The 14,376-nt window shown below is 49.5% G+C and overlaps 1 protein-coding gene across 5 annotated transcripts in view; it reads right to left on the reverse strand.

The window, feature by feature from the left end:
• LIMS2 (LIM zinc finger domain containing 2) overlaps positions 1–11,420 on the reverse strand; it is a 52,188-nt gene extending 40,768 nt beyond the window's left edge. For 2 of the 5 annotated variants that reach the window (XM_054039114.1, XM_054039113.1), the window contains exon 1: positions 259–348. Coding sequence is in view for 1 of the 5 variants with exons in the window: in XM_054039115.1 (XP_053895090.1) it covers positions 11,302–11,312 (11 nt within the window). In the remaining 4 variants the exon portion in view is untranslated. Of the gene's footprint in view, positions 1–258; positions 349–6,215; positions 6,278–11,301 lie in introns of those variants that run through there. The other 3 variants (XM_054039118.1, XM_054039115.1, XM_054039116.1) reach the window with 3 other exon arrangements.
• Positions 11,421–14,376: the final 2,956 nt, after the last annotated feature.

Below are 14,376 nucleotides of genomic sequence, written 5' to 3' on the forward strand. Positions count from 1 at the left end.
TAGCAAGACCAGAAACATTGCTGGGTCTGAAGATCCCTGTATGTTGCTTCAAATGGGAAAGGTTCGCCATTGTCCCTTTCCTGTTATTGTTACAAACTGAAAGCTTCCGTGCCAGGAAAACCTTTTCCTTCATAAACTATCCGAAAATAAAAATACACTAATCTGAGCCTGTCTGCAGACACCGCCTGCTTCAAAAGAAATGTATGGAGCCTTAAGAAACATTCCAACAATCCCATTCCCTTTGTCTCAGAGACCTACCCAGGTATCCCAGCTGTTGCCCGTGTCTCATCTTTCAGCAGTGACCCTGTGCCACTCAGCCGATCCTGCCGGCGTTGGTAAAGCTTAGAGGACGCCAGCCCCCGCAGTCTCATGCCAGCCATAGCACCCAATGCCACTGTGAAGGGGAGTGCAGAAAGACAACTGGAGAGAACAAAAGCACTGAAATGTCAGTGAGTCACTTTCCTTCTGGGAGTTTCGCTTATTTCTCAGAAGTGCTAAATCAGGATAGACAGAATCCTGCCCAAGTGCTGCTTGTTACCCATCATCTGCCATTCTGTTACAATTCTAACAAACCAGATTCTTTTGTTCCTGTATCCCACTGGTATGACCAACTGAAGCCAGTGGGTAGGATCGGCACCAAACATTAATTCTGTGTCAGATTTGCACACAGAATCTACACATGCTCCATTTTCCAAGAGATGAATTTAAAAATCTCATTCTTCAAGTAACTTATCCACTTAAACCAATAATGCTCCTCAGTCAAACCAGAACAGAACAACAGTAGAAATGCAAAAGAGGTCAGTGATCTCCGAGCAAAGAACTCAGTCCTTTACTGCAGACTAATATCAGATCCTGGCTACTCTAAGTTGGTCCCCTGCAAGATGGTGCATCACACAATATGAGGTATGCATGATGTTTATGATGTATGTATGATGTTGCAATCAGCAGAACCCTTCACTCCATGTAGATAAAGCATACCCCCAACAGCGAAAGCATGAAGATTCTTGCTCTCCAGATACACTGTAGTCTGCAAGAGTTGCATTCCGTGCAAGATCAGGAAGCTGAGAAAAGGAACATACTTCACATTCCAGCCTCCAGAGCACTCACTCTGCTGGGAACTGAGCAGGGTTTCAGCCAGGCGCCCACCCTTACACCACTCCTGCCTCCCACCCTCTAGAGGAAGAGAGGATCACATTACACAAATGGGACTAAAAATATTCTGAGACCACAAAAGTCGATTCCTTAAAGGAACAAAAGAACAGAATAGAGGATGACAGGAACATCCAGGCTAGAATATCATCACATCAGAAGCAGCACAGTCCAAGAAAACCAATCCCAGGGCCATTATAATCTATGATTTATTTATTTTACAATAAAACAGGGGATTTTCAAGGAAGTAATGAAATATTACATATATTATATCTACAGTCTGGCAAGCTCTAGAAATAATATGAGAGGAATGATTTGCACAACTATTTAACAGGGAGTGACCAACAGTGGTCCCTTCTGACATTAAAATTTATGAGAGAAGTAGTTTATACTGGAATCCAAAAAAACAGGCAGGGATGAAGAACATCATCGTTTCAAAGAGAAGAAAGCAGCAGCATCCTCACCTTCAGTTCCTCCTACCTTTCTTCAAGTATTTCAGACTGCCTGCACCTACAGGTGACCTGCAAAGAATTTTTTTTAAATTGCACTTGTGCATTTTTTATATTATTTTACTTCTTTATGATGTATAATGAAGACCTGATTTTTTTTAATTTTCAAAATGGCATTTTCTGCTTGCTTTTAACTTTAGAAATATCAGGTATGCCAGCTCTGATCTTTCCTGGTATTGCTGAAGGATCTCTTAGGACGTCTTCGTCTTGGAGGATGTATACAGTAGATCTCTTACCTTTAATTGGGGGTGAAAATGTCAAATAATTAACAAGTGTGTTCTTTTTTCAAAATGTTAAAACCCACTTAACTTTAAGACTAATCAACATGTTTTAGAACAGTCTGACTAAAAATCCCTTCCACTCTCAAATGCTCAGCTTTCAGACTGTCACTATTTCACTGGCACAACAGTCATCACAGTCTTTCACACTAGACAGAACCTGAACATCTAATGTAAAAAACAAATGGCAATGGAAGGAGAAGCTTTCAAAATGAACCAAACTATTATTTAAATCTTTTTTTTTTTTTTTTTTTTTTTTTTTTTTAAGAAAAAGCTTTAGGGCTCTCTTTATACCTCACAAGCTAAAAAGGGCTCCAGCCCAGTTCTCCACCATCCCCACATCTGCAGGTCACCTTCAAGAGACAGGACTGATGTCAAAACCTTATTAACATATCACTGTCTGAGATTAAACTAAAGAGAAGGCTGCCACACTTCTCTTAGGCATAGATGAGTAGCTCCCAAGAGAAGCAGCTCAATGATTGTCCAATAAATCTCTCAGGACTTTCCAGTGAGTTAAAATTTACTCCGCTAGCCTCAGAGGGCAGGTTTAAATAGAAAGATAAAAATAAGATTAAATTAAAAATGCATTTTTCAACCCAGAAGACCAAGAGTGGTTGTTCATAATTCAGACAGACAAGCTCTGCATTAGTGCTCTTGTTTGCAGTCACAATTCTTCTTGTAATTACTGAGGCTTGCTATGTCAGTATAACTACCCTGTTTCCCCGAAAATAAGACAGTGTCTTATATTCATTTTTGCTCCCAAAGATGCGCTAGGTCTTATTTTCAGGGGATGTCTTATTTTTCAGAAATGAAAAATGCCTTATTATCGGTGGATGCCTTATTATCGGGGAGGTCTTATTATCGGGGGGATGCCTTATATTACAACGAGAGGCAAAACTGTAAGTAGGCCTTATTTTCGGAGGATGTCTTATTTTCGGGGAAACAGGGTATGTCGTTCAGGGGTGTGGGAAATCCATACCTCTGAGCAATGTAGTTAAACTGATATAACCCCCAGTGTAGACAGTGCTATGTCAAGGTGAGGGCTTCTCCCATTGACATAGCTTCCACCTCTAGGGTAGGTGGAGTACCTACACCAATGGGAGCAGCTCTTCCATCTGCATAGGTAACATCTTCACTGCTGCTACAGTGCTGTAAGTGTAGACAAGCCCTGGCCCTCCATCTTCCCCATCACACTCCACTCATTTTACTTGCAATTACTTCATAAAGAGAATCACCGTAAAGAGAATCATGTGCACAGTAATATCTCCCTTTCCTTGTTAATAAAAAGCTTGTGGACAGATGGTTGCTTAAAACACACTTCATTATACTTTATATGTTGTGACAGACCCAGACCAGTGGGGTACAGGAGTCTGGTAGAGGGCAAATATACTGGTCACTGGATGAGTAGTTTTCTGTTCCCTGGGTGACCAGAGAAGGGGCTGCACTAGAGTAATCAGGAACCTGCTAGAACCAGTTAAGGCAGGCAGGCTAATTAGGACACCTGAGGCCATTAAGAAGAAGCTGCCAGAATCAATTAAGGCAGGCTAATCAGGGCATCTGGGTTTTAAAAGGAACTCACTTCAGTTTGTGGTGTGAGGAGCTGGGAGCAAGAAGTGCAAGGTGCTGAGAGGGTATGCTGTTGGAGGACTGAGGAGTGCAAGTGTTATCAGACACCAGGAGGAAGGTCCTGTGGTGAGACTAAGGAAGGTGTTTAGAGGAGGCCCTGGGGAAGTAGCCCAGGGAGTTGTAGCTGTCATGCAGCTGTTACAGGAGGCACTATAGACAGCTGCAGTCCACAGGGCCCTGGGCTGGAACCTGGAGTAGAGGGTGGGCCTGGGTTCCTCCCAATTGACCTAGACTGTGGGTTCTTCCAGAGGGGAAGGTCTCTGGGCTGCTCCCTAACCCACATGGTGAATCTCTGAGGCAAGAAAATCTGCCAATAAGTGCAGGACCCACCGTGATAGAGGAGGAACTTTGTCACAATATACATAGCATATTTCACCTGAGATTCTCAAATTGCCTTACAAGTTTTAATTATGAGATTGTTTCTTTAAACAAACTAAACCCTAAAGAAAATAGGGTTCTCCAATCTTACTCCGTTCTAGTATCTTAGGACGTTACTTGTAACAGTAGCTGGTATTTTTGGCCAGAAGCGATTTTTAAATTGACTGTATCCTTTTAAACTTCACACTGTTCACAGATCAGAATTTGTAAACAAATCTTACTGCCACTGATTAACTTAATGACTCCACTTTTCAGTGTTGTGGTTTAATAATCTATAAAATGATATAGCAACTAATTATGATTATATTCATTTTACAGATTAGTAAACCAAGGCAATGAGAAGTGGAGTCATTAAGTTAATCAGTGGCAGTCAAGATTATTATTCACATATTCCAGTTTACCCACCACAGTTATCTTTTTTTATTCCTCTCATGACCCCAAATCCCAAAAATCTTTTGCATTCTCTGTTTCAGCCCAGGCCCTCCCACACTGAAAAATAATAAATGTAATATTTAAAAATGCATTGTTCAATATACAACCAAAGCAGTCATTTACAGTGATACTTTCACATTAAAAAACACTTATTTATATTACTGAAACATGTAAGAGCTGCTATCATAAACCAGGACTCTGTACAGTGCCTAGCACAGTAAACAGACTGTCCCTGCTCCAAAGAGATTACAGTTTAAGTACCATGTATACATTCTTATTGTAATTTTAATTAATTGGACATTCCCCTCATGTTACCCCTCAGGTAATTAAATAAGCCTAATTACTGTAGCTAATTACATTCAGAAAGTTATCTTCAATACTACAAGGGCTAGAACCATTTTTAAAATGAAAATTCAGTTCCCTGTTTTTTCCTTCTGCAATGCTTTCTTTTCTATCTCTTTGCTATTGATATAGCACAGATAATCATGGAACCTAGCAGCAGGTTTTTGTACCCTCTTATTTGTTTTTTTTTCTCTATCTCTTTTCCACTGTGTCAGCACTACCTCTTTCTCAGTCTGTTTAATTTCCTCTTTCTTCCAGTGTCACAGAACAAGATCATGCAATTTTTAAACCAAAAAGCTATTTATGGTATTTTTTAGCTCCAGGTGTGTCCACACTGATCAGTATTATGCAGAAACTCAATTTTGGAATAGCTCATCTTGTTCTACTGTACTGGAATCTCAACAGCTCCAGAACTGAAAAAGATTGTAACTTGTCAGTACTATATATTCCAAAGAGACTACTATTTTGCAAATGTCATACAACACTTTGCCTTCATTAGTAATGCAGTGTAGAGCAGAGGTTCTCAAACTGGGAGCAGAGCATGGAATGTATTCTGGGGGTGTATGAGAAACTTTGGGATTAAAAAAAAAAAAACTTTCTGCACACATTAAATCATAGACTATCAGGGTTGGAAGGGACCTCAGGAGGTCATCTAGTCCAACCCCCTGCTCAAAGCAGGACCTAATCCCAACTAAATCATCCCAGCCAGGGCTTTGTCAAGCCTGATCTTAAAAACCTCTAAGGAAGGAGATTCCACCACCTCCCTAGGTAACCCATTCCAGTGCTTCACCACCCTCCTAGTGAAAAAGTTTTTCCTAATATCCAACCTAAACCTCCCCCACTGCAACTTGAGACCATTACTCCTTGTTCTGTCATCTGGTACCACTGAACAGTCTAGATCCATCCTCTTTGGAACCCCCTTTCAGGTAGTTGAAAGCAGCTATCAAATCCACCCACCCCCCATTCTTCTCTTCTGCAAACTAAACAATCCCAGTTCCCTCAGCCTCTCCTCATAACTCATGTGCTCCAGCCCCCTAATCATTTTTGTTGCCCTCCGCTGGACTCTTTCCATTCAGAGCTGGGCAGCTGGATCTCTGAAGGCAGCCACCCAGTTCTGAAGGCGGCACCGCCACCAGCAGCAGCGAAATAGGGGGACAATACAATACCATGCCACCCTTACTTCTGCGCTGCTGCTTGTGGCAGCGCTGCCTTCAGAGGAGAGCACCTAGCCAGCAGCCGCCACTCTCTACTCTGCCTTCAGAGCTGGGCAGCCAGAGAGCAGCAGCTGCTGGCTGGGCACCGAGGTGAGGGGAAACTACTACAGAGACAAAGAAGTGGGGGCATGATCAAATAAGTTTTAAAACCATTAGTCTAAAGCTGGTGCTGTGAAGTTGTTTGCTGGGGGTTGGAAACCCTTCTGTAGAATCTAAGGGCCCAATCCTACCAGGCACTGTGCTCACCCAGGACTCAATAATGCAAGGAGATGAGCAGACCTACTGACCTCTCACATGGTTAAAGTTAAGCTTATTCACTTCACGGGACTGGAGACAGAATGCTCAGCACATTGCAGGATCAAGTCCCAACTTCATTATTCTTTTAGGGAGAAAAAAACCCAGTTAACACAGAACCATAATAAATATTTGTCTTTGAGAATTCCCACAAAAGAATGAGAAACTGTTCAATGGCAGAGGAAGCAATGGAAGCCATGAAGTTATACATTTTCATAATTGACAAGTTTTCCAGGTTAATTTTTTTTTCAAAACATTAAACAATAGGGCACCCACATGTCTGTGCACTTCACTATTTGGAGGCTCATGCCAAAACCCACTCTATATAAGAAATCCAAGAAATTAGCCATTTGTATTAACTTTGAGAGGGGAAGAAGGTAAAAATCCTACATTATTTTAGGGAACTACACACATTACAGTGGCTTGTGTACTCTGGAATGTTCCACAAAGCCTCATGTTCTATGTCACATTGTGGCACTGAAAACTATGTTGATGCCTTAAAAGGCAGGGCTCTGAATATGCACAAGACAATGGCACAAAAGGGTTTAATAAATTTATTACCATGATCACTGGATTTGGCAAACTGGATTGGATGGGTCGGGGCACCTAGAGCAGGGGTCTCAGGACAAATTTTTTGGTAGCCTCGGAGCATGGCCACCAACTCTTGCTGGTGGCCCTCTCACACTTTTCCCTAAAATAGTTAATTAGCTTTAGGAAAAACTAATAAATAAATATGCGCACATACATGTCCAAATCATTGTAATTTATTTATTGCTAGTTAGTAAGTCTGTTGTGAAAATTGATATTAACAAACATGCAAGTACTGTATCACTTTTCACAGCAGACTTACTCAGCCCGCCCAAGCCTGGGGACAAATTAAGCCCTGGATGGGAGGGGGGGGGGTCAGGGGAGGCAGCAGGGGCAATGGGGGTTGGTGGGTGGAGAGCTGGGGGAGGCAGTGGGGGGGTGGAGCCTGAGGCCCCAAGGCCAGAGCCTGAGGACTGCCGCCACACAGCCAGAGTCTAGAGTTGGAACCCAAAGTCCTTCAGCCGGAACCTGCTGTGAGACCCAAAGCCTGAGCCCCACTGCCCTGAGAAGGTGGGGAATTCACTGGCTGCCTGCTCCTCCAGCGTTGTGCCCCAGGTGTCTCCAGATGGGGGCAGAGCCCAACCCCTGCTAGCAGTCCCAGCAATCAACATCAAGGCAGTGCGTTCAGGAGCAACAGGGAGGGAGAGGAGCCACTATTTTGCCACCCACCCCCACCCCATCACAGCTCAGGAGGCCGTGGCCATAAGAAAAGCCCCTGGTGGACACATTTGAGAAACACTGAAGAGTATGGCACTCCTCAGGTAACTCAAAAAAGACAACCCACAGTTTTTTCAAATACCACAAAGTAACTTCCCTTGCCCCTAAACTTGAATGATCCTTGCCTCATGTGGAACATATCATTTTAAACATTATCACACACTGTACCTATATGACACAATCAGCTTGGTTCATAGTCTAAATTCTTCCCAGATTTACCTCCTCTCTCCCCAATGCCATTCAAGAGCTGGACAGATGCTCACCAACAATGCCAGAATTTCTAGCACTTTTAGCTTAATCCTCTCCTAAGTAAGTGGAATATATGCACAACATGTCCGGTATATTCACAAGTTATAAGAGCCAACACTGAGCCCATGAGGTAGCAGCAGTTGAGGTTCTGGGATACAAAAAAAAAAAAAAATCCCATTCTGTAACAGACTGGAGGAGAGCTAATATATATGCACCAAATACACCCACATATGCACATCAGTCTATCACAGGGGTCGGCAACCTTTCAGAAATGGTGTGCCAAGTTCACTGTAATTTAAGGTTTCCCGTGCCAGTAATACATTTTAACGTTTGTAGAAGGTCTCTATGTCTATACTATATAAATTAACTATTGTTGTATTTAAAGTAAATAAGGTTTTAAAAATATTTAAGAAGCTTCATTTCAAATAAAATTAAAATGCAGATCTTATCAATTTAGTGTGATCCTTGCCTGGGATCCTTGTCTGAGGTTCCAGCCACCAGCCCCGCACAGCCGACTGCCGGTCTGGGGTATAGCCGCTGGCCCTGCTCAGCCCCCTGCCGGTCTGGGGTTCCATTCACTCAGACGGCAGCGGACTGAGCAGGGCCGGCGGGGGGCTGAGTGGCTCAATCCGCTGCCAGTCTGGGGTGTCAGCGGCACTCAGCCTGCTGCCAGTCTGGGGTTCCGGCTGCTGGCCCCTTGCCAGTCGGGGTCCCAGCCGCTAGTCCCGCTCAGCCTCCTGCCGGCCTGGGTGAGCAGAACCCCAGGCTGGTAGCGGGCTGAGGGGGGCCGGCATCCAAGATCCCAGCGGCGGGGATCCCGGCTGGCAGGAGCTGGCGCACAGAACCCCAGTCCGGCAGCGGGCTGAGCAGGGCTGGTGGCTGGAACCCCAGACAAGGATCCCAGGCCCTGCTCAGCCCGCTGCCAGTCTGGGCTGAGCGGGGCAACTGGCGGGCTGAAGGGGACCTGTGGCCAGGACCTCAGACCGGCAACGGGCTGAGCGGCTCAGTCTGCTGCCGGTCTGAGGTCCCGGCTGCTGGCACCACTCAGCCCGCTGCCAGCCTGGGGTTCCATTCACCCAGACTGGCAGGAGGCTGAGCGGGGCAGGCAGCTGGGACCCCGACTGGCAAGGGGCCGGCAGCCGGCATCCCAGACTGGCAGCGGACTGAGCCACTCAGCCTCCCGCTGGCCCCGCTCAGCCCGCAGCCGGCTGAGTGAATGGAACCCCAGACCGGCAGCGGGCTGAGCGGTTCAGCCCGCCGCCACTCTGGGGTTCCGGCTGCCGGCTCCTGACAGCCGGGGTCTCAGCTGCCGGCCTGCTCAGCCCGCTGCCGGCCTGGGGTTCCTTGGGGGTTCCCAGGCTAGCAGCAGGCGCTGAGTGGGGCTGGCGGCCGGGACCCTGGCTGGCAACAGGGCAGCAGCCGGAACCCCAGAGCGGCGGTGGCCTGAGCCGCTCAGCCTGCCGCCGTGTGCCATCAAAAATCGGCTCGCGTGCCATAGGTTGCTGACCCCTGGTCTATCATCATCCACTGTACAAACTATGAACATTTACCCATATTTTAGATATGAGCACGTGATAATTATTTACAATATTATTCTTTCCAGTATCTCCACAATGGGCTAGGTACTGTACAAATCAGAGAAGACACAGTCCAAGTTTACACTCATGGCTTTCTCTATTCTTTGTACACCTCTACCCCAATATAAAGCTGTCCTCGGGAGCCAAAAAAAATCTTACCGCATTATAGGTGAAACCATGTTATATCGAACTTGCTTTGATCCGCCCCCCCGGAGCACTGCTTTACCGCACTATATCTGAATTCATGTTATATCGAGTCGCATTATATTGGGGTAGAGGTGTACTTAAAAAATAAATTCCCCAGACTCTCTTAACTGTTCTTAGCTGTGAAAAGAAGTGATGCTTAAAAACCACTGCAATATAGTAGGGCTAAGGACACTAGGATTCAGCAGGAGAGAATTCCTACAATGCACCATTTTAGAAGTTCATACTCATATTTAATGCTTTTAACCTTCAAACCACTTTACGAACATCAGTTAACTCTCACAATACTCCTTTAAAGTAAGTTCATTTTACAAAGGAGAAAATGCGGAAGATCAGCTACACTTGCCTAAATCCTCCCAAAATGTTAGAGCTGGGATTAGAACTACCAAGCGCTCAGATTCTCAACTCACTTACACTAGTACAAATTTGCAGTAACTCTGCTGAGTCACGGTATCAAACTGGTTAAAGGGAGAGGGGAACTGGGCTCAAGATGTTCATCCAGGGCCGACTCCAGGCACCAGCTTACCAAGCAGGTGCTTGGGGCGGCCACTCCGGAGAGGGGCGGCACGTCCAGCTGTTCGGCGGCAAATTTGGCGGTCGGTCCCTCACTCCTGCTCGGAACGAAGGACCTCCCGCCGAATTGCCACCGCAGATCGCGATCGCGGCTTTTTTGTTTGTTTGTTTGTTTGGCTGCTTGGGACGGCCAAAACCCTGGAGCCAGCCCTGTGTTCATCTGTCAGTTCTGCGCTCAGAACACCTACCTCTGAGACTCAGGGCCAACTGGGCAGAGCCAGCTGCCCAGACTCAGAGCAGAAGGGATCACAGATAGCAGCATTTTATTGGAGGAAAGATAATTATATGTATAAATAAGTAACAATTGTGAATTACATAACTGCAATTCAATCTCAAACTTTATAAACTCTGAGAGTAAAGCTCAAGTCACCAGAGCCCCACCCTGGAATTAAAGCTAACTTTAGTTTAGACACTGGGGAAGTACTGCACACTTTACAAATATAAACACAAACCTTCATCATCTCCCTTTCTTGACCAACTCTCCCAAATCCTGCACTTCTCTCCTCCTACCCCGCCCTCTTTCCCCACCCCCAGGGCATATTTAAGGTCTTTGGTCCCCTGAGCACACAGTACAGGGCGCATGTATTGTCTTCTCCCGTTTCTGAATAAGGCTCTGGCCAAATGACACGCACAATACTCCAAACGGGGCAGCCGTTTGCAAGAGGACAGAAAGGCGCTGTGCTCCTCCACCCCTGAGTTTGGCCCCTCACCCCCAAGCGCAGCTCTTGTACAGCCCTCGGGTGTGCGCAGGCTGCGCTGCGGGTCCTGCCTGCCCGGCCGCCAGAGCCCCTCAGGAACGCAAACAGCCTCCCCCTGCAGTCCCAGCCCCCGGGAAACAGCCCAGCTCCCCGCGGCGCCGCTCGCAACGCGTTTACACAGGTGTAGCGCCGCTGACTTCAGCGCAGCTACTTCGGAACGACCTTGAGGGCAGGGCGGGAAGTCGGGCCCGGGCTGGGCAGCTGCGGGGGAGAGGGCGGCGAGCCAGGGCGCCCCACGGGGAGCAGCGGGCGGCGGGTCCCAGGCAGGGGGCGCCCACAGCCGCTGCACTCGGCGCCCGGCCCGGTCGCAGAGCCCCAGCCAGGCCGAGCCCCGCACCCGGCTCCCCCGCCGCCCTCGGGTCCGCCCGGGGCGAGTGACCCCATCCCGGGGGGAGCGCCCCGCTCTCCGTTACCTGCCCGTCATGGCGGCTCCTGGCCCGGCCCGGGCTCGGACGGGACCCAACGCCTGACACTGGCCGGAGAACGAGCGAGAGCCGGCGGCCAGCCCTGGAGAGAAACCCCGCCCTGCCCGGCAGCGGCCTCCCTCTGCCCCTCCTGTAGCCCCCTGTGGGCGGGAGCCGCCGCCCCGCTGGCTCCGGGCAGCCCCCCCAGCTCCGCACATACATTTCCTATAAAGGGAATGAAACGAGAAATGATGAGACGGCAGGGGCTGGACCCGCCTCCGCCACCACGGGAGAAGGGGAGACACCGTCTAGGAACCAAACCATCCCCTGGGAGACACCCCCAGGGATCAACACCACCCCCAGAGAGAAGGGGAGAAACCCCCCAGGATTACCCCCCTCCAGGAGAAGGGGAGACACCCTCCAGGAACAAAACCACCCCCAGGGATCAACCTCCACCCCAGGAAACATCCCCAGAAACCAGCCCACCTCCTGGAAACAACAGCCCCCTGAGAGATACCCTCCAGGAACCAAACCACCCTCAGGGATTAATCCATCTCCCCCCCCCCCCCAGACACCCCCAGGAACCAGCCCACCCACCCCCCAGGGACAAGGGGAGATACCCCCCCCGAACCAGTCCACCCCCAGGATTTCCCAACCCCCCGGGGAAGAAGAGGAGACACCCCAAGGACCAGCCCACCCTCCCCAGGGGTCAAACACCCCTCCCCAGGAGGAGACACACCCTCCAGGAACCAAACCACCTTCAGGGATCAATCCCTCCCCCCAGGGAGAAGGGGAGACACCCCCCAGGATCACCCCCCTCTGAGGAAACGAGATGTATCCCAGGAACCGGCCCACCTCCCGGGATCAAACCTCCCCCTAGGGAGCACAGAAGACACCCTCCAGGAACCAACCCCCCCCCCCGGGGGGACATCCCCAGGAACCAGCCCACGCCCTGGGAACAACCCCCTCCCCCGGGAGACACCCTCCAGGAACCAAACCACCCTCAGGGATCTATACCCCCGTCCCTGGGGGCAGGGCCGGCTCTAGGGTTTTTGCCGCCCCAAGCAAAAAAATTTTGGCTGCCCCACACCCCAGTCCTGGGCTCTCACCCCTTGCCCACCAGTGCCCTCCCCCACCTGCACCCACCTGCCACTCCAGCCCTGGGCTCTCCCCCCCACCCCACTCCAGCCCTGGGCTCCCCACACCAGTGCTGACTCCGCCTGCTCCCTCTTCGCCTCCAGCCGGTCCAGTGCTGGCAGGGTCGGGGTAAGCAGCGGGGCTCCCGGGTCGCACCTCAGCCCAGGGTCCCTCCAGCCAGGGCTCCTGCCTCCAGGACCGGCCGGGACCCAGGAGGGCAGAGCCGGGGGACTGCCCCAGCAGGGGGCTGAGGAGCCGGAGCAGTATAGCCCCAGTGGGAGCGGAGCCCCAGAGAGTGGGAAGCAGGCCCTGCATGGCAGCACCCCGCCCTCCTGGGGACACACCCCAGGAACCAGCCCACCCCCAGGGATCAACCCCCACCCTGGGGAGAAGGGGAGGCACCCACCAAAGATCAACCCACCCCCAGGGAACAACACCCCTCCAGATACACCCAGGAATCAAACCCTAGTCCTGTGAGGGGAGAAGACGACACAGACACACCTCCAGGATCACACCCTCCGCCAGGAGGGGAGAAACTGGGAACACAAAAACACAGCCAGTCCCAGGGATCAAACCGGTCCCCTGGTCCCCCTCAGTTAGGGGAGAGGTGAGGAGAGTTCTTTCACCAGTCCCTGGGGGAACAGCAGCTCCCAGAGCCAATTCCATGCAGCCTGATCAGAGCTCCGTGCCCAGGGAAATACAGGCCACATCTCGGGGGGTCTTCTGTCACACCCCAAGGACCCATGGGGGTCCCATATGGAGGGCAGATCAGCATTGCATGTGGCTAACACTGTTGTAAGCATTGCAGAGCATGCTGGGAAGGGTTAAAGGTGTGAGTGAGGAATGGAAGATTCCTTTGCAGATAGCTAGAGGCCAAGAGGGGGAAAGAAGGAAGAGAGCAGAGAACGGGTTAACTCGGCACTTTAGCTAGCTCCGTGTGGAGATAAGATGCTGGCCCCGGCCCAAGGTCATGGGCTTGACGAGAAATGTACAGACGAGAAATCTACAGCTGCCCAGTCGTGAGCAAAGGAGAACTAAGTGGAGCAGAGCTGCAAAGATAGCAGCGAAAACAGAGCGAATGAGGCAGCAATGGTGAAGGCCAACAGAAGGGAAAACAAATTCTCCAGAGCCGGTGTGTTTTGGGCAGCTGAGAAGGCCACAGCAAGCCGATTGGGACTGGTACAAAGAGCACCAGGCACAGAGGGCCCTGGACGACACCCCCAAAGGAACCCAGGACTTAAAAACCCACCCGAGAGCTGGAGCACTTCGAAGATTACAGCGGATTCCCCAGACGACCTGGGCCCAGTGCAAGAACTCCCGTCCACCCCACCCCCTCTTCTTCTTACATTACACCCAGGCCTGGCCAGTCTTGGGTAGTGCATGTGTGAGTATGAAAGTGGGTTAGGGCTTGGGGCTCTAATGCTTTCTTTCTTCCCCTGAGTGACGTGGGAGCATTCCCAGCTCTCTGTGCTGTATTTTATTACTTTATTAATAAAGCTTTAAAGTTTAAACACTTGGTATGTTACGTCATCTCCTCCCCAAACGATCCTGCGGTGTCAGCCTGATCATCTGACGCTCCAGGCAGATTGGTAACAAAAATCTGTCACACTTCCCACATGCACCCCAGGGTGCTAAGCACAGAATTACAGTTCCCAAACTGTTCTTTATGCCCATCATATCCACTTAGTGGCTGAAGATCTCTTCCTGGGGTCCATGCACAGAAGGGGTTTGAGAACCTAGCAGAAGGAGGTTGATGTGTGAATCTGTGAGGGAATTTTGCCCTTCCAGAACTAAAAAGTTTGAAAACAGGTGGAGCTGCCATAATCCCAGCTTCTCTCCTCCAAGAAGTAACCCGTTTCCCAAAGTCAACTGATGCTGTACAAAGAGAATTGCTATGCTGACATGGGTAATGACAGAGGCTCCCTCCAAAGTTGCAAATTAATTGAC

Source organism: Malaclemys terrapin, chromosome 9 (assembly GCF_027887155.1).
Source record: "Malaclemys terrapin pileata isolate rMalTer1 chromosome 9, rMalTer1.hap1, whole genome shotgun sequence".
NCBI classification, from domain to species: Eukaryota; Metazoa; Chordata; order Testudines; family Emydidae; genus Malaclemys; species Malaclemys terrapin.